General features: G+C 35.3%; 1 protein-coding gene across 6 annotated transcripts in view; it reads right to left on the bottom strand.

The window, feature by feature from the left end:
- Positions 1 to 557: 557 nt before the first annotated feature.
- RAD21L1 (RAD21 cohesin complex component like 1) overlaps positions 558 to 19,809 on the bottom strand; it is a 51,669-nt gene continuing 32,417 nt past the window's right edge. For 2 of the 6 annotated variants that reach the window (XM_072631698.1, XM_072631699.1), the window contains 5 exons: positions 19,159 to 19,255; positions 15,124 to 15,266; positions 10,568 to 10,669; positions 3,151 to 3,231; positions 558 to 1,531 (listed from right to left, as the gene is read on the bottom strand). In XM_072631698.1, the coding sequence (XP_072487799.1) occupies positions 1,343 to 1,531; positions 3,151 to 3,231; positions 10,568 to 10,669; positions 15,124 to 15,266; positions 19,159 to 19,255 (612 nt within the window). In that variant the 3' untranslated portion in view covers positions 558 to 1,342. The remainder of the gene's footprint in view (positions 1,532 to 3,150; positions 3,232 to 10,567; positions 10,670 to 15,123; positions 15,267 to 19,158; positions 19,256 to 19,809) is intronic. The other 4 variants (XM_072631703.1, XM_072631700.1, XM_072631701.1 and 1 more) reach the window with 4 other exon arrangements.

The following is a 19,809-nucleotide window of genomic DNA, read 5'->3' as shown; positions in this document are numbered from 1 at the left end:
TCAGAGAGGGCTTCCCTTTTTACCTTTTCTGGTTGTTTTCTTTCTAGTTCAAAGCCTGATAAGGAGATATTTACACTTATGACTCTATGAGTAAAGAAAAGGGTTTACTATTTCGGGCTTCAGCTTCTGTCTTTTTAAAGTAGGGGGATTGAACTAAAAATGCGAGGAATATTTACCTAAATTCCTGAGATCTGCCTTTAACTCTGATCTTTGGGCAGGAGACTAGGAGTATGATCAAGCCAGGGCTACATAAAAAATCCCTAACATATTTTCTAGCTTGGACATTTTGTGTTCTAGAGTCCCTATCAGTGCTAACATGATTCTTAAACCATCCATCTCTTAAGGGGAAATACATTTGAATGTCATTTTAGATTTTTAGTATTATTCAGGGTATTTTTATGGCTATTTTAATAAGTGCTATGAGCATGGAATAAGTGTCCTGGGAAGTTCTAAAAGTATGATGGGAGATATTTCTAAATCTCATTTTGAAATAAAAATGATGGCTATTAACTTTAGATATTCTTTCTGGCACTCAACACATACTAATTTACGAACACTTAGTAAAGAAAAGAATGTTTATTTCAATGATTGGTACTATTTCTGTAGTTATAGACAGTATACTAGATACGTTTCTGTGTTTTACCATAAAAAACAGTGTTTGCTTTGATGACATTTTCAAATTAGCAATGTTTATAAAAATATAAATGAGTGTCAAATAACAAAGAGGGAACATAATGACTTGCAAATAGACTAAAAAGATACAGGTGATTTGATTCACTAAGGATGAATGTCAAGGACTATAAAATAAGGCACTAAGGGCAAATCAAACACATGCATTTATACCAAATAGAATATAAATTACATTATCCATTGGACAATAACAGGAAATAGTTAAGTGCTAATTAACTCAATAAAGTTTGAATAATTCAATGCAAAATATTCCAGTTACAAAAGAAGCATTTTTCTTTCATTCTAAAATAATTTCTAAACACACCGACACACTTTTAAAAGATAAAAAACAAAATCAATTGTCCATTGTAAATCCATTTAAAATTCAATGTAATGTTCAGCTAGATGAATACACTTAGATAAAATGTTTTAAACGAGATTATTAAAAAAAAACAAACCTCTGTACCATTATAATTGATCATTCATGAACACATGTACACTCCAGGATTCATCTCTCATTCTGGTCTAAGAGGTAAAAGGTGGGAAGACTTCCTATCAACTATGGGCCAGACTTTTAGCTGCTTCTACAGTTACTCTACAAAGAACTGAAAGATCTAGATAGAATTTCTTCTGCAGACACAGCCCCACAGGCTTTAGGATTTCTTATTGCTGCTTATATTTGATGGAACATTGGTCCCACTGTTGCTATAATGTCTGCATAGGGCGCACTCTGACTAAGCTCAATGGCTTGCTGCTTCTTAAGGACAAGGAAGCTATAAAACTTGGCAGAGGCTTGCTTTTGGTCATTGTTTCTGCAGAGTTTCATCAGGCTAAAGGACTTAATTCCCATCTTGTTGGAATGCTGAGAAAGGGAAGAAAAGAGAAAAGGAAAAAAATAGTCAAAAGTAGACCTTAGGGTATGTAATGAACATCATAAAGATCATTTTGAGAGAAGACATATCTCTGGATGTCTTTGATGGCATATTTTTGCTAAATTTTATCAGAAAATCAGTTAATGGTAAAAATCCTAAATTTGACATAAATAGGATCACAAAATTTAGAACCAGAAGGGAACTTTGAATTCACTGAGTCAAAACCCTTCGTTTTACAGAAGAGAAAACTGAATTTCAGAAATGTTAAATGACTTGTTCAATGTCAATAATAGGGAGCTGAGCCAGTACGCAAATCAAAATCCTTCAGTTTCAAATCCAATACTTCACCATGTTGCTTCTAATAATAGTTCATGTCTATCACTTTACAATTTACAAAATGCTTTCCTTACATCATGCCTGTGAGGTAAGTTGGTCATAAGTATTATTATCTCCATCTTATGGATGAAGAAACTAAGATTTAAGGACACGAAATAACTTATCTAAGATCACACATCTATTTGGGAGCTAGGACTTGACAAATGGAGCAGCTAGATGGCAGAGTGGATAGAATGTCTGCTCGAAATCAGGAAGACTTGGCCTCAATTCAAATCCAGCCTCAGCCACTTACTAGCTATGTGTCTGGGTATATATGTGACTCCGGGTAATTTTTTTGCTTCAGTTTCCTCATCTATAAAATGAGCTGCAGAAGGAAATGGCAAACCACCCCAGTATCTTTGTCAAGAATACCCAGAATCAGGCACAACTGTAAATGACTAAACAACACGGGCTTGAATCAGGCCTTTTCGCTCCAGGTTTATCAAAATCACTATTCTATCTGATAACACAAGACTAGCTCAGGTGTTATAATGACCTCAAAAGTGCCATACCAAGCCTTCATTGTTTAGGGAGAGGGGAATGAGGTTCATAAGTCATAAAGATAATTTTTCTGTTTATATACTATCCCAGGAAAGGAGTCATATTTTAACCTGTTGTCAGTTGTCAATGAATTGTACCGTAGCAATGATTGTCAGACAGATAAGAGCAGCAGAGTACAAGGTATGTATATGGAAGAGGAAGGGATAACTGATAGGGAGCCAAACTTTACATTTTTGCCTATAATAAGGTCTGATCATGACAATACCATAAGTGGAAAGAATCACAGGAGTCAAGGGAACCAAGAAATGCAGCTAACACTGTGCATGATCTTGGGCCAAAGACTTCAATCCATCAATGAAAAAGCAACAACCACCTATTGTGCCAGGCACTGAACTAGGCAGTGGGGATACAAATATCCTCAAGAAGCTTACATTCTAATACAGGGAGACCTATGTAAGTATATACAGTATAAATATAAAGACAATATAGTTTGGGAGGGATAGCACTAATATTTGGGTATATCTGAAATTCTCTTCCCCTTTTTGAGGCTTAAATTCCTGATCTTTAAAATAAGGGAGTTGGATCAGATGATAGATCTAAGGTCTTTCTAGCACAAACCTTTTCTGATTTATAGATCTCACATGCCATAAATTGCCAGTCTCTAGAATAACTTATTAATTGTCATTTCGTCAATGTCTAGTAGTTTTCAGCAAGTCAACATTTCTTTTCTTACCCGCAAATACTGTAACATCTGAAGCGTTCTTTGATTCCACCTTTTTTCCTCAGTAATTTGGTCATTCTCCAACGACTCCTTCTATTGGAAAGATGGATGAAAAGCATTTAAAAAGAAAATTCTGTATTTGTCCTTATTAAAGATTTTAAAGGGTTTTCGCTTTATTGCTAAAAAAAAAAAAAAACAAGTGAAGAAATCAGTTTGGTTGAGGATAGTTCCAATTTTTGATGACCTATATCTTTGAACAGGTAACAGATGTAATTACAGATGCCTGCGTGTAACTCTAGAGAATATATGAAGTGCTTTCAAATGTGTTGGATTTAGATGCTCTCTAGATCTCTTCCAGTGCTAACATCCCACAATTCTAAATGCTTCACAAATTTCCATATCTAAATGAAACAGGTGATAGAATACTTCAAAAGTAATTCACGATGCTTAGCGGTTTGTCTACAGTAGGGGTCAGCAGCTTCTCAGAGTAGCGTGCCAAGTCTTTGGCAATAATTAACTTGAAAAGGGGCAAGACATTCTCAGGCCACACTTTCCATCTTCCCCTACCTCATGCTGTTGCCCAACTCAGCTTGTTGGCGGAATAACAGTGAATGTTGCCCTAAGTCCATGGTACAATAATGGGGCAAACAGATCAGAATCACAGAATTTCAAAGCCAAAAAAAACTTCAGAAGCTAGCTAGACTAAACTATCTGAGCAAGGGTGTTCTCTAAAATGTACCTGATAAGTGTTCAGTCCCCCTGGAGTTGAAGACCTCAAGTCAGGGGGCACTCACTACACTTCCTAAGGTTGCCTCTTCACTTTGGTTAGCTCCAAAGTAAGAAGTGTTAGAAAGTTAGTTTTTTCCTCAAGCTTAAAGTAAATACTTAAAGAAGGAAGGCAGTCTGATGATATTTCTATATTATTTTGCTAGGAGGAAATACTCTTAAACTGAAGAGTTAAACTGAAAAGCTCTCAAACAAGGGTTAAATACCTATTTTGGTATTTTGCTTCAGAGGATAAAAATATTAATAACCTGTCATGTTAATTTGACACAAATTATTTACTGCCCCAAAGTAATGCACATATGTGTATGTATTATCTCTCTATAGATGATCCTGAGATTTATATATCTAGCTTTATTTACAGCATCTCATACGTACTTATTTAGTTGAAGTACATAATTCAATTCAATAGGAACATTTTTCAATTAAAAAAATCAACTTACTGATATTTTAAGTAACTTTTTTAATGATGATATAACAATTGATCTTTTAAGACCATTTTCTGAACATGGTTTGCAAAAATTCCTGGCTCTTTATTACATACATGTAAACTCCCTTTAAGGTTATAGAACCAGTGAATTTTTTTTTTTTTTACAGAAGCTAGAAAGTACAATGAATAGAGTACCTGACTGAAGTCAGGAAGATTCATATTCAGCCCTTAGACACTTACCAGCTGTGTGACCCTGTGCAAGTCACTGAACCCTGTTTGCCTCAGTTTCTTCATCTATAAAATGAGCTGGAGAGGAAATGGCAAACCACTCCAGGATCTTTGGCAAGAAAACCACAAATGGGGTCATGGAGAGTCAGATACGACTGAGCAACAACATAAATTTTATTTTTAAATCATCTAGACTATTGTTTTAAAAGCAAACAGTTATCTTTTCAAGCTACCCAAACAATGTTTAGTTTGTCATGGTCAGGAGGAACAGGGCAATGGGGCTAGTTCCCTGATGCTCTCTTCTTCGTCCAAAAAAAAGTGTGCCTCTCCCCTCTCAAATAAACACACAAAAAAACTTTTGATTCTGGTTTGGACAGTGGAAGAGATGCTTTGGCCTGATTTATTCAGATAACTGCTTTTATTATCTGTTCAATTTTAAGTGGAAAGGAAGAGCCTAGTTTTATATCCTCACTCCTTTGCTACTGCAGTCAAATTTTTTTCACCAAGGGAATTTTTACTTTTAAAATTTTTATAAATCATCATTCCAGGCACACTGTCATGTTACATAATACGTAGTGAAAACCATGCTGTTACTTTTAAAAACAAATCACTTTCATTTACAAAAAAATTTTATCCAAAGATAGCAGAGGTATACTCGGAAGATAATTTTTTTCCTACTTATTCACAAAACTTACAAAATTCAGCTATCTACAATGGACATTATTAATAGAAATTAATTTCCTAAAATTTGTATATTAATATATCCCATGAAGTTTTAAAAAATTCTTAAATGAAGTATGCAGAAAGGAAAAGAATAAAATTGAGCCCTTATCTTTCTTTAAAAATGTAACATTTTAATAAAGTAAATGAATAAATAAATGAATAAAAGATTTTTGGTTGAGTAGATGACCTTTACAGTGCTCATCCTTGTTAACCTCTCTGCAGCCTTTGGTACTGTTAATCCCTTTCTTTTCCTGGGTATTTTCTTCTCTTTGGTGATACTTCTCTCTCTTGGTTGTCTCCTACTTATCTGACTACTCCTTTTCAGGCTTTGATGCTGGGTCTTCCTCTGTGTCATGCCCACTAGCTGTAGATATTCCTCACAATTCTGTTCTGGGCCCCCTTCTCTGTCTACCCCATCTCATTTGTTGATCTCATCAGCTTCCACATCTACACAGATGATTCTCACATCTATATGTCCAGTCCACATCTTTCTCTTGATTTCTAGTTCTATATCACCAACTTCCTATTACACAGTTTGAACTGGATATTCCATATGCATGTCAAATTCAACATGCCCCAAATAGAATTCATTATCTTTCCCAATAAAGGCAGCTTTCTTCCCTACTCCTTTATCACTGTGGAGGGCACCAACATCTTCCCAGTCATTCTGGTTCACAACCTGTGAGTCATTTTCAACTCCTCACTCTTGTTCACTTCATATATCCAAACAATTCTCAAATCATTGTGGTGATATGTTCTCAACATCTCTTATTTACATTACCTTCTCTCCACTACCCAATTTCAGGCCATTCTCTCCTCTCACCTCTTTTCTGGACAACTGTAATAGTCTTTTAACTGGTATTCCTGATTCAAGTCCAGTCCATCTTCCACAAAGCTGCCCAAGTGATTTTCAAAAAATGCATATAACTCTCCCTCTCCAATAAACTTCAGTAACTCCTTATTACCTTTTGGATCAAACAGAAAAGGTCTTGGCATTTCAAGCTCTTTCTAGCCTGGCCCCTTCCTCCCTTTCCACTCTTCTTATACTTCACTCCACATCCTCTCTAATCCAGTCACACTGACCTTGTTCATTCCATCATCTCTCCTTGCCTCTTCCTTGTCTGTCCCCTATTTGGAGAATGCTCTCCTTCACCTCTGCTTCTTAGTTTTCTTCAAGAGTCAGCAAATCCCACCTTCTGACCTTTCTAAGTCTCTTCAGCTACTAAAGCCATCTCATATAAGGTTATCTTCCATCTACTCTGGATGTTTCTTGCATCTCTCTCTCTCTCTCTTCTCTTCCTTTCTCTCTCTCTCTCTCTCTCTCTCTCTCTCTCTCTGTATATATATCACATATAGATAGGTAGATATAGATATATAGGGCAGCTAGGTGGCACAATGGATAGAGTGCCAGATCTGAAGTACAGAAGACTCATTTTCCTGAGTTCAAATCTGGCCTCAGATACTTACTAGCTGTGTGACCCTGGGCAAGTTACTTAACCCTCAGTTTCCCCATCTGTAAAATGATCTAGAAAAGGAAATGGCAAGCTCCTCCAGCATCTTTGCCAAGAAAACCCCAATGAGGTCACAAAGAGTCAGATATATCTGAAATACTGAACAATAATATGTACATACACATGGTTAGATATATAGATTTCAGAATCATCTATACAAAGATGATATAAAGTCTGTGTGTGTGTGTGTGTGTGTATACATACACCTGTCTCTCTCATTAGAATGTATGTTCACTTGGGCAATATAAATTAAAGATAAATATTTTAGAAGAATTTTCTAAAAGAGCATGGACCTTATGCTTAGTTCTCTTATCTGTAAATTGAGGGCATTAAATAAATGATATTAGCTGACATTTATAGCCTTTAAGGTTTGCAAAGTACTAAGGTATTAAGATGAGGTGGCAAGAATACACACACAGAAAATACGAGAAAGCTCTTAACATCACTGATAACCACGATGGTGTGGTTATTGATTTAGAGTCAAACATGCTGGTGAATTAAGTCAAGTGGGCCTTCTAAACATTGCTAACAATAAGCTTAGTCGAGGTGACAGAATTCCAGCTGACCTATTTAAGACCCTAAAATATGATGCTGTTAAAGTGCTACACTCAGTATGCCAGCAAATTTGGAAAACATAACAGCAGCCACTGGATTAGAAAAAATCTATTTATGTCCCAGTCCTAGAAAAGGGTAATGCCAAAGAACATTCAAATTACCAAACAATTGCTCTAATTTCACATGCCAGTAAGGTTATGCATAAGATTCTACAATTTAGGTTTTAGCAAAATGTGAACCAAGAACTACCAGAAGAGCAGGCTGGTTTTCAAAGAGGCAAAGGAACTAGAGACAAAACTGCCAACATTGGCTGGATTATGGCGAAAGCAAGGGACAAAAACAGTTATTTCTGCTTCAGTTTTTGACTGTATGGATCACAACAGAATATAGAAAAGTCCTCAAAGAGATGGGAATACTAGATCATCTTACTTGTCCCATTAGGAACTTGTACAGGGGCCAAGAAGCAACAGTTAGAACTGAACATGGAACTACTGATTGGTTTAAGACTGGAAAAGGAGTAAGACAAGGCTGTATGTTGTGACCTTATTTATTTAATTTATATGCAAGGTACATCATGCAAAATGCCAGGCTGGAAGAATCAAAAGCTGGAATTAAGGTTGCTGGGAGAAATATCAGCAAACTCAGATATTCAGACAATACTACCGTGAAAGTCAAGAAGCCTCTTAATGACGGTGAAAGAGGAGAGTGTAAAAGCTGGCATGAAGTTCATCATAAAAAAATCAAAACAACCAACTAAGATCTTGGGCTCATATATCATTGAAGATGGCAACTGGATCCATGAAATTAAAAGACGCTTGCTCCTTGGAAAGAAAGTTATGGCAAATCTGGAGAACATACTAAAAAGCAGAGATATCACCTTGTCAACAAGGATCTGTATAGTTTTTCCAGTAGCAATGTAGGGCTATGAGAATTTGACTGTAAAGAACACTGAGTGCCACAGAACTGACTGTTTCCAGTTGTGGTGCTGGAAAAGACTTTTGAGAGTCCCTTGGGCAGCAACAAGAAGGTCAAATCTGTCAATACTTAAAGAAATTAATTTAGGCTATTCACTGGAAGGCCAAATACTAAAGCCAAAGCTTAAATACTTTAGCCACATAATGAGAAGATGGGACTCTTTGGAAAAGACCTTAATATTGAAAAAGATTGAAGGCAAATGAAAAAGGGGATGGTGGAGGATGAGATGCATAGATAGTATCATGGAAACAATGAACATGAACTTGGACACACTTCGAGAGCAGGCTAGAAGGGCCTAGTGTGCTATGGTCCATGGGGTCATGAAGAGTTAGACATGACTGAACAACTGAACAATAACCACAGCAGCCCTGTGAGTTAAATATTACAGGTTTTACTATGCATTTTATATATATGGAAAACTTAGAGATTTGCTGGAATGACCACGGTCACATAACTAGTGAATGTGGAAGGCAAAATTTAAACCCAGGTTTTTCCTGACCTTTAAGTCAGTATATAGTAAGCATTTCCACTAAAGAGTATTGCTGCTTCTCTCGGGTTGCTTCCTGCTCTGGCATTCTATTATTATTTGACTGATTAGACAAATACATTAGCAGAAACCATGAAAACCAGGTTTCATTTCTGGCTCTGCTATTGACCTGGGCCCATTATGACTTTGCTTCTTCACTTCTCCCTTCTTTAATGCCCTCATGTAATTTAAATATAGGTATTCCTTTCTCCATATAATCATGTTCCTGAAAAGCTGTGCTTACATTTCCTTTTTTAAGCTGAATGTTATTTGAAATATACTAAGGCAACTTATTATTTTAAGGAATATTATGATGGCAAAGGTGGGCAGCTAGGTGGAATGCTGGGCCTGGAGTCAGAAAGACCCAAGTTCAAGTCTGTCCCCAGATACTTACTAGCTGTGTAACTCTAGGCAAGTCATTTAACCCTGTTTGCCTCAGTTTTCTCATCTGTAAAATGAGCTAGAGAAGAAAGTGGCAAACCACTCCAGTATCTTTGCCAAGAAAACCCCAAATAGGATCACAAAGAATTGAACATGACTGAAAATGACTGAACAACAACAAATGATGGTGAAACAAAGAAACCCTGTGCAAAATGAATAAATACTGCTTAATTTGTATTTTATAATCTAGATCTTTATATATTGGTTATTTTATATACTTTGTATTTTTATATATTGATTATTAATAAAATGAGATATAACTGAATACTACATTTATTCCTCTAAATTTGTTATAAGGATGCATTAAATAATATTTTCCTGCTTCCTTCATGCCCTTTACCCATATCTACCCGTTGAAATTTTATCCATCTTTCAGATCCAGCTCAAATGTCATATCCTTCATGAAGCATTCCATAATCTATCCAATTGGAATGATTTTTCCTTTCTTGAACCTTGCAAAGCCCTTGAGATTTCTCTCAACTGTTTATTATTTATTGAACTTAAAATAAAATAGAATCTGTGATTTCATTGGTACAGGAAACTCCTAGTGAGGAAACTCCCTTCACCAATGTAGATTTGTATGTGCTCTCAGAGAGTAGCCTGGAGCATGACTTGCCTAGAATTACTCAGTATTTGTCAGAGGTAGGACTTGGTCTTCCTGACTCCAAAAGCAGTTTCCTACTTTTAATGCCCTGCTGTTTTTCCTTATCTTTTTTGTATTGTATTATGCATTAAAGTCAGCAAATGCTTAAATTAAGGATTCTTAACCTTTTTTGTGTCACAGACTCCTTTAGTAGTGTGGTAAAGCCTACATACCCTTCTCAAAATAATGCTTTGAAATGAATAAAATAAAAAAAAAACCAACATAGGATTGCAAAGGAAATCAATTATGTTGAAATAAAGATGCTATTTTTTTCCCATCCAAGTTCATGGATCACCTGAAATTTATCCATGGACCTCTTTGGGGTTCATGAACTCCAAGGTAAGAACTTTTGGTTCAGATATATTTGTGATGTTCATTCCCCACTACTAAATGAAAGTAAGTCCTCTAAAGTAAAGCACCGTAAGAGTGTAGGAATTACATTTTTATTGTCTTTGTAACTCCCTTAACACTTTCAATAATGAGTGCTTAATAAAATGACTGTCAAATGAATGAATGTAATGTAAGTTCTCCAATGACAGGTGATGAACAACTATAAAGTACTTGAAGTGTCAGGAAATAAAACTACCTAACAACCATCTCAGGATCACACGTACATTTTCCAAATCAATTAGACAATTTTCGATTTCCTTTCCCAAGAGGTTATTCATTGACAAAGATTTCTCAGGACTGGAAGAAACCATGTCAGTTGCTTCCTGCTAAGAGAAAAAAGGTAAATATAAATGTCATCTAGCTAGTAGTTATTACAGAAGCAATTATACATACTTAAATACATTGAATACATGAAATACATTTCTTAAATACATTAAACACATGAATTATTTTTCAATAGATGATTTTAAAAATTATACACATATACGACTGTCTGAAAATACTTCCTTCACTCTTCAAAAAATCAAGCTAGTATACTTTGTCTGATTTTTATAGTCAGATATTCTAGCTACATTTAAACAGAACCAAGAAATTGCATTTTCTTATTTAAGATAAATACTACTTAGGAGTTTCATTCTGTTCTGATTTCTGAGTATTTTGTTTTCCGCTTGATATTTGTATTTTTCCACTTGATTTATGTATTTTTCATGTGATTTATGTATTTTTCATACTTTCATTCACACAAATCCTCATATAAGAACAAGCCTATCTCAAGTTATCCTTCATTTCTGTGGGAGCAGAAAGAGGAAACCAGAGCATAAAGTTGAATACTCAAAATCAAAATGTCCCTTCCCACCTCCAACACAAATAGTACCATGTAAAGTTGGCTTGTCCGCTATTTTGGGAAGAGAGGAAAAGGTGGAAGAGGAGGGGAAGCTAATAAAGCAGAGGGAATGCTCAGAAGTGAGAGAGCAGATTATGGCTAACATAGGAGAAGTAAGTCAACCATATTTTTTTGAAGACATTTATCAAATAAATGTTCATTTCAATAAATAATCTAAACTATCACACACATTTTGATTTTTTAAATGATGCATACTCTTACCTTCCTCATTCTTACCTATCATTTTCCTCCTTTTATATTCCCAGTACACAACCCTGCATATAGTAGTCACTTAATACCTGTTTATTGAATTCTTTCCCATAAAACACTGCATTCTTAGTTGCTCATGGGTAGGCCGTGCTAATATAATAAAAATGACAATTCTACCCAAATTAATATACTTATTTAGTGCCATACCAATTAAACTATCAGACAATTACTTTCTAGAGCTGGATAAAATAATATCAAAATTCATTTGGAAAAACAAAAGGTCCAGAATATCAAAGGGACTAATGAAAAGAAATGCTTGGGAAGGTGGCCTAGCGCTACCAGACCTTAAACTGTACTATAAAGCAGCAATTATCAAAACCACTTGGTATTGGCTAAGAAACAGAGAGGTAGACAAGTGGAATAGACTTGGCACTCAAGATGCAGTAGGCAAGGAATATAGCAACCTTCTGTTTGATAAACCCAAGGACCCCAGCTTCTGGGATAAGAACTCATTGTTTGACAAAAATTGCTGGGAAAACTGGATAACAGTGTGGCGGAAATTAGGCATAGACCCATACCTGACACCGTACACAAGAATAAAGTCCAAATGGGTACATGATTTAGGTATAAAGATTGATACCATGAATAAACTGGAGAAGCAAGGAATAGTGTATTTATCAGATCTATGGAGAAGGGAAGAATTCTTTACTAAAGGAGAGATAGATTGCATTATGAAATGCAAAATGGATAACTTTGAGTACATTAAACTGAGAAGTTTTTGCACAACCAAACCCAATGCAACCAAAATCCGGAGGGATGTAGTAAATTGGGAAAAAATTTTTACAGCTAAGCTCGGGGATAAAGGCCTCATTTCTAGAATATATAGAGAACTGACCCAAATGTATAATCATACAAGTCATTCCCCAATTGATAAATGGTCAAAGGATATGAACAGGCAATTTTCAGAGGAAGAAATTAAAGCTATCTATAATCATATGAAAAAATGCTCTAAATCACTATTGGTTAGAGAGATGCAAATCAAAACAACTCTGAGGTACCACATCACACCTATAAGATTGGCAAACATGACAGAACAAGAAAATGATAAATGCTGGAGAGGATGTGGGAGAGTTGGAACACTAATTCATTGTTGGTGGAGCTGTGAGCGCATCCAACCATTCTGGAGAGCAATTTGGAACTATGCCCAAAGGGCTACAAAAATGTGCATACCCTTTGACCCAGCAATATCGCTACTAGGACTATATCCCCAAGAGATCATAAAAATGGGAAAGGGTCCCACATGTACAAAAATATTTATAGCAGCACTCTATGTAGTTGCCAAAAACTGGAAGTCAAGGGGATGTCCATCAATTGGGGAATGGCTGAATAAATTATGGTATATGAATGTAATGGAGTACTATTGTGCCATAAGAAATGATGAACAAGAAGACTTCAGAGAGGCCTGGAAGGACTTATATGACCTGATGCTGAGTGAAAGGAGCAGAACCAGGAGAACTTTATGCACAGCAACAACCACAGTGTGTGAGAGTTTTTTCTGGTAGACTTAGATTTTTGTAATAACACAAGAACTCCTGAAAAAAAAAAAAAATCCCAATGGTGGACCTCAAGGCAAAATGCCTTCCACACTCAGAGAGAGAAATATGGAAGTCACTCACATAATGTAGCAGATCATGTTTGTGTATGTGTATCTGTTTGTGTATCATGTTCTGATTTGTTATACGGATTCTTTCATTTATCTTAGTCTGACTACATAGCATGACTATAGTGAAAATATACTCAATAGGAAAGTATATGTAGAATCTATACAGAATTGTATGCAGTCGTGGGGAGGGAGGGAGGTAGTGGGGGGTGGGTGGGGAGGGATAAAATCGCAATTGTATGGCAGTGATTGTTAAACATTAAAAAAATAAAAAAATTAAAAAAACAAACAAACAAAAAAAAAAAAACACTGCATTCTCTTAATTGCTAACAAAATATAGACCAGTCTGTGGATAGAGATGAGAACTAGTTCTATAAAGCAATTTGGAAATATGTCTCAAAAGCTATTAAACTGTGCATGCCCTTTGATCCAACAATAATGGTAGCAGGCCTATAGTCCAAACAGATCAAAAGAAAAGGACTCATGTGTACAAAAATTTTGATCCCAGCCCTTTTTGTGGTGGCAAAGAATTGGAAATTGAGGGGATGCCCAATTGGGGAATGGCTGAACAAGTTATGGTGATGAAATGCTATTGTACTCTAAGAAACAATGAAGGGGATAGTTTCAGAACATCCTGGGAAGACTTAAGTGAAGTGATTCAGAGTGAAATGACCAGAACCAAAAGAACAGTTTATACAATAACAGCAATATTGTAAAGATAATGAGATTTAAATGACTTAGGAACTCTGATCAACAAATGATGGGCTGCAATTTCAAAGGACTTATGATAGAACATCCTATCCATCTCCAGATAGAGAGCTAAGGAACTCAAAGTGCAAATTGAAGCACATTTTCTTCTCTTTCTTTTCCTTCCTTCCTTTTTTTTTGGACATCACTAATGTAGGAATTTGTTTTGCATGACTATACATAATTACAAAGAGTTTTGTTTTTCTTGCCTCCTCAATGGGTAGGGGAGGGAGAGAAAATCGAATTGAAAATAAAATAAAATTGAATTTTAAAAAAAGAACATATTTCAGTATGGTAAAAAGCTTTAAATACATTAGTTTATTTTTGAATGAAACTAAAAACTTGAGCTCATGTGGTTCAGTAAAGTGGCAACTAGAAGAATATTCCATAGCATATATATTTTTTTAGAACTCTGAAATTTTCTTGAACATGAAATCTTAGTCAGTCAATAAGCATTTACTAAGTGTTTAATATATACTTAGCATTGTGTTAAGCTCTGGAGATACAAGGAGAGGCAAAAATCAGTCCCTATCTTAAAGGAGCTCATCTTCTAATTAGAATCTGGATTTTTAAAAATCTGTTTACATGCCTTATTTCCTCCCTCCTAAAAAGTAAACTCCTCAAAGATAAGGACAATGCATTATTTATCTTTATATCTTCCCTAGTACCTGGCACAGTAACTCTCAAATAATTTAATGATATAAATGTTTGCTAAATAAATTAAGAATTTAAGATAATAAGTGAAATTTTTTTCAGTCTGAAACTAGATATAGCATTCTTTGTAATTTGCTCTCTGAGGTGCCTATTGCTCAGCAAATAATAATCATGTTTCACCCTGCAGAGCTATACTAATCACTGAAACAAATCTATAAAACAATATATGAACTAGAAGTGTATGAGAGGTCAATTACTGTATAAACATATGATATGACAGGGAGAAACAAAATTCTTAGCCCACCCTTGAGAAAATCATTTTAATAGAATAGAATAAAGCACTATGTTTTTATAAATCTATTTAATGAACTTGTCAGGCATCGAAAGATAGCATGTGGGAACCAGTCTTTAGGTCCAGAGGGCCTGGATTCAAGCCTCCATCTCTTTCTTCACTGGCTATATCACCCTGAGTAAGTCACTTAAGCTATCACTGCCTCCAGAAAATCTCTCTTAGGCTAGAAATTGAAAAACATTTGCTGTTTTGCTTTGGTAGTAGGAGTTTCCTCACTGGAATTTCCCTATATATGTAAAAATACAGATCTGCACCAAAATAATCATAAACTTACCACAGTCTCAGCATTTTCACTGGTGTCTTCATGCCTGCCACTCTTTGATTTAATCAGTGGGAGATCTTCTCCCATTTTTGTATGAGTTAACTCCCTCAGATTATGTGACATTACATTACATGACTCTTCCATCATGGAAGTCTCTGAATCAACAAAGAAATAAAGAAAGGGAGTTCAATATTAATATTCAGAGACTGCCAACATCCAGTATGTAAAGGACATGACTTAGGCAAAAGGATGAACTGGAAAACAGAGACTACAGGATATTTAGAATCAATTAGTCAACAAGTATTTGTTGAGTGTGTATGTAGAATCTGTAATGTTTATAAATCTTCCCTTCTTGTACTTTCCCATCCCTCTCCACTAACTTCCAAATACCCAGCATATTGCACAAATCAGTTACTCATGGCACTACTTTCCTCCATTTGATATCACATGATATTTTAATATATTAATAAAAAGGCAATAGAATTCTGGTCAAGATGGCTGCCTGAATGGTAGTAGGCTACCCATTTCTCCCACACTTATGCCAGCAAACGCTAAAATTGTACAAGACTGAATAATAATCAAGAACTCCAATGACAAACTATAGTACGTGACTTCTTTCAGTCCAGAAATGCACAAAAAGTCAGCAGCTCGTGAGCAAGAAAAAACAGTGCTGCTAGAAAAGCCAGTGCTAGCATAGCAAAGCAAATCCTACCGGTGTGACCAGAAAAGGTCCAGAGACACCTGTAGCCTTCAGGGTTCTCTGCCCACAGGGAGCAGGAGTAGAGAGATCCTTTAAGAAAGCTCCAGGGTGGTTTGGAAATATATCCTGGGAAGCAAAAGCAATCAGCTCAGGTATTAAGGGCTTTCTAGGTGCCTAGCATTCTGTCCTGATATGCCACAGAGGGCCTTGAAGTTTCAACTCTGTGAACCTTCAAGATCCTGGTTGAGCCTAACCCTGGGAGGTGGAAGCCAGTCGACCCAGAATGAGACTAAGCAAGGCCAACCATCTCCACCCAAAAAATGCATCGGGGGTATGGCCTGGACCTTCAACAAAGCCCCAATTCAGAGACTAAAGCTAGACAAATAAGTGAATCAGAGAAGTCATTGACCAATACCAACATCAATGCAAATTTAGAGAATCTCTCCAAAGAAGAGAATAATCAGAATATATTTAAGCAGAGACTCAAGGGAAAAAACTAGATCTGACCAAGTCACTTTTCTAATATAAAACATGAAATACTCAGTTTATTATTTAAAGGCTTTCCTAATCAGCCTCTAACCTATTTTTCCAGTGGCACACTGGACACAATGCTAGAATTGGCTGAAGTCAATATGTTAGGAAGACCTGAGTTCAAATCCAGCTTCAGACACATATTAGTTGCATGACCCTGGGAAAGTCACTTAAATTCTCTGTGCCTCAGTTCCCTCATCAGTAAAACAAGGATAATAATAGTACCAACCTCCCAGGGTTGTTGTGAAGATAAAATGAGATAGCATTTGTGAAGCATTTTTCAATTCTTATGATGATATGCAAATGCTAGCTATTATGATCATTATTTTCAGTCCATACTCTTCTTTACATCCTCTCTGAACCCAACTTGACTGTTAGAGTTGCCTGCATTCATGTTTTTGTACAGAAGGTGTAGAATGTGCTCCCTTCTCACCTCCATCTCAGACTCTCTAGCTTCTTCTGATGACATCTCAGATGGCACTTTCCATATGAGACCTTTCTTGATCTTCCCAGTTGCCAATGCTCTCTCCTTCATGAAATTATTTTGTACTAGCCTATCTATGTACTTGTTGTATTCCTGCCCCTCAAATAAAATATAAATTCCTTGAGGATAGGAACTGTTTTGTTTTTCATCTTTATAGTCCCAGCATTTTGCACAGTGCCTTGAATATAGAAGATGCTTAATAATTTTTTAATATCAACACTTCCCAAATTGATCTGAACATCTAATATTATACTGATCAAACTACTAACAATATGATTATATAATTGGACAAAATGACTACAAAATTTATATGGAATGACAAAAAAGATTAAGAATGTCAAACTAAATTATAATAAATATTTCATCTCCCTATCTGCAAATGGGCAAAGATGAAAAAAATATAGGAATAGTCTATGTTGGAAAGGTTGTAGGTACATAGGCACACAATTGCTTGGTTGGTGGGGCTATTTTAGAAAGCAATTAGGAATTTTACAAATAAGTGATTAAAATGTTCATATCCTTTGACTCAGAGGTTCCCCACCTAGGCTTATACCCCAAGGAGTCCATTGGTAAGAAGAAAGTCTCCAGATACAACAAAATCTTTATAGCATTTTTGCTGTTAGCAAAACTGGAAGCAAAGTAGATGCTCATCAGTGGGGAATAGCGAAACAAATTGCGGTACATGCAAATATAACAAATGTAAAAAATAAAAAGAAATATGGAAAGATCAGTACAAACTGATACAGAATGAAGTAGGCAGAATCAGGAAAACAATATATATGATGACTGTAACAAAGTAAATGTAAGGAGCAACTATTAAAAAAAAAAAGTGAATGCACAGGGCCTGGCACATAGTAGACACTACTTAAATATTTACTCCTGCCTCACAGGAAAGCTGTGAGGATCAAATGAGGTAAACTGAAAAGTATTACACACACAAACACATGCACAGACGAGTTATCATTATTTACTCAACAACTGTTCATTCATTATAATTCATTCATTATAAAATGCATGTATACAGACAACTATATGAATATATGTATATACATATACACGTGTGTATATGTGCGTATGCATATATGTATGTATCTCCAATATGGTAGATCAGTCACCACTTCCTGGACTCCTTGTTTTTGGGAAAAAATATAAATTTTATTTTTATTTCTACAGCTAAGTGTAGGTATTCAACTACATAAAGAAAAGAATGATAAAAAATATCATGTAAGACAAAATCTCGAAAATGTTAATTATAAACTATATGTGTATGCAAATTTTTGACTTTTACATACTAGTATCCACAGCATCCTGCTTTTTCATGAGAGGACTTATATTAAGTGATACAGAGTGAAAACAGCAGAGCTATATTCACACATACACAGTACCTACAAAAATAACAGCAACAAATCCAGGTGTATATGCAGTAAAGACATTTTTAAAAATCATGAAAAACAGGATGCTATGGATACTAGTATGTAAAAGTCAATGTAGAGTTTTTTTTAGGGTTTGGATTTATAATCTGTAAATAGCAAAAATTTTCGGTTTATCTCATTTGGTCCTCACAGCTTTCCTGTGAGACAGAAAGTATAGATATTATGCTCATGTTCTAAATGAGGAAGTCAGGATCAGAATGGAGTTTCTAATGTAATTAACCTTTACCACTCTATCATGTATTCTCTATGAAATCAGAGAAGTTGGAAATTTATAATAACTCAGATCAAATATATTTTCAATTTCAATTTTTATTGGTCATGTAAGTCATATGGAAGTCAAAAATCACAAGCTTGTGTAATTTGTCAAGTAGACTAGAAGTAGAGACTAGACCACATATCTAGAGCTCAGAGGCCATCAAGTCCAATCTCCTCATTTTATGGATGAAGAAACTGAGACCTGGGGGAAGGGGGAGGGGTGGCAAGTGACTTGTCCAATGTCACACAGGTAATAAGTTTACATTTGAAATCAGTTCCTCTAATTCATAAACATGTGTGTGTGTATACATATTCTTTATAAGCCTTCTGAAATAACCCAGCTAATAATGAAATTGTATTTATTATTGGATTACTATGTAATCTTGGAGGGCTAACATCAAAACCCAAATTTTAGGCATCACTCTTACATAAATGCTTATTATGAACAAAATCTCTTTAATCAAAATTCCACCAAAGAGGCAAGAAAATGGAGTATCAATGCAGCAATTTCCTTAACTTCAAAAACTTTTCTGGAGGCTAACTGAACATGGATGGGTTTGGAATCAGGTTAGGCATAAACATTTACATTCTAAAAGGACACCTGTGTTTAGTGTAAAAGAAGTCTCTATGGATTAGAGTCTTACCTAGCAGGTCATTGTTTCTTGCTTCATCCATTTCAGATCCTGTCCGTAAAGTTCTTCTAAGTTTATAGCCAGATAACTGAATGCACTTTTTAAACAACTGTGAAAAAACATTTTTCTTGTATTATTATAAATAAGGCAAATCAGCAAAATACAGCTAATTATGTCATAAAAATAAACCAATAATATATAAACATACACAGAAGAGACATAAGAGTATAATAGTATATAGTATATATAGTATACTAGCATAATATATATATATTATTATATATCATAAAATAGTAATGTAACACATAATGACCTTGGGCAAATCACTTACTTAACTTCTCTAGACCTCAGCTCCTCATTTGTAAAATGACCTTCAAGTTCCCTTCTGGTTCTAAAACTAGGATTGTATGATTCATGTTAGACAAATAATAAAACTGAGGCTCAGAAACAATAAGCAACTAAGAGAAGGTCACACAAATGGGGGGGATAGGACTTGAACACAAGTTTTCTTACTATAAGACAGATGATTTTTTCTCCCAATGAATTATGCTGCGTCCATCTAGGCTAGTCTCTTAATTATTTTAATTCTATTTATTCAAACTGCAAAATTTTGAAAAAGGATGTGCAACAGCTCTGTTACTAATATATAATATAAATTTTATA

The sequence above is a fragment of the Notamacropus eugenii genome, chromosome 1 (genome assembly GCF_028372415.1).
Source record: "Notamacropus eugenii isolate mMacEug1 chromosome 1, mMacEug1.pri_v2, whole genome shotgun sequence".
In the NCBI taxonomy this organism is placed as follows: domain Eukaryota; kingdom Metazoa; phylum Chordata; class Mammalia; order Diprotodontia; family Macropodidae; genus Notamacropus; species Notamacropus eugenii.
The sequence above is the reverse complement of the archived record's forward strand: the minus strand, read 5'-3'. Positions and strand labels throughout refer to the sequence as shown.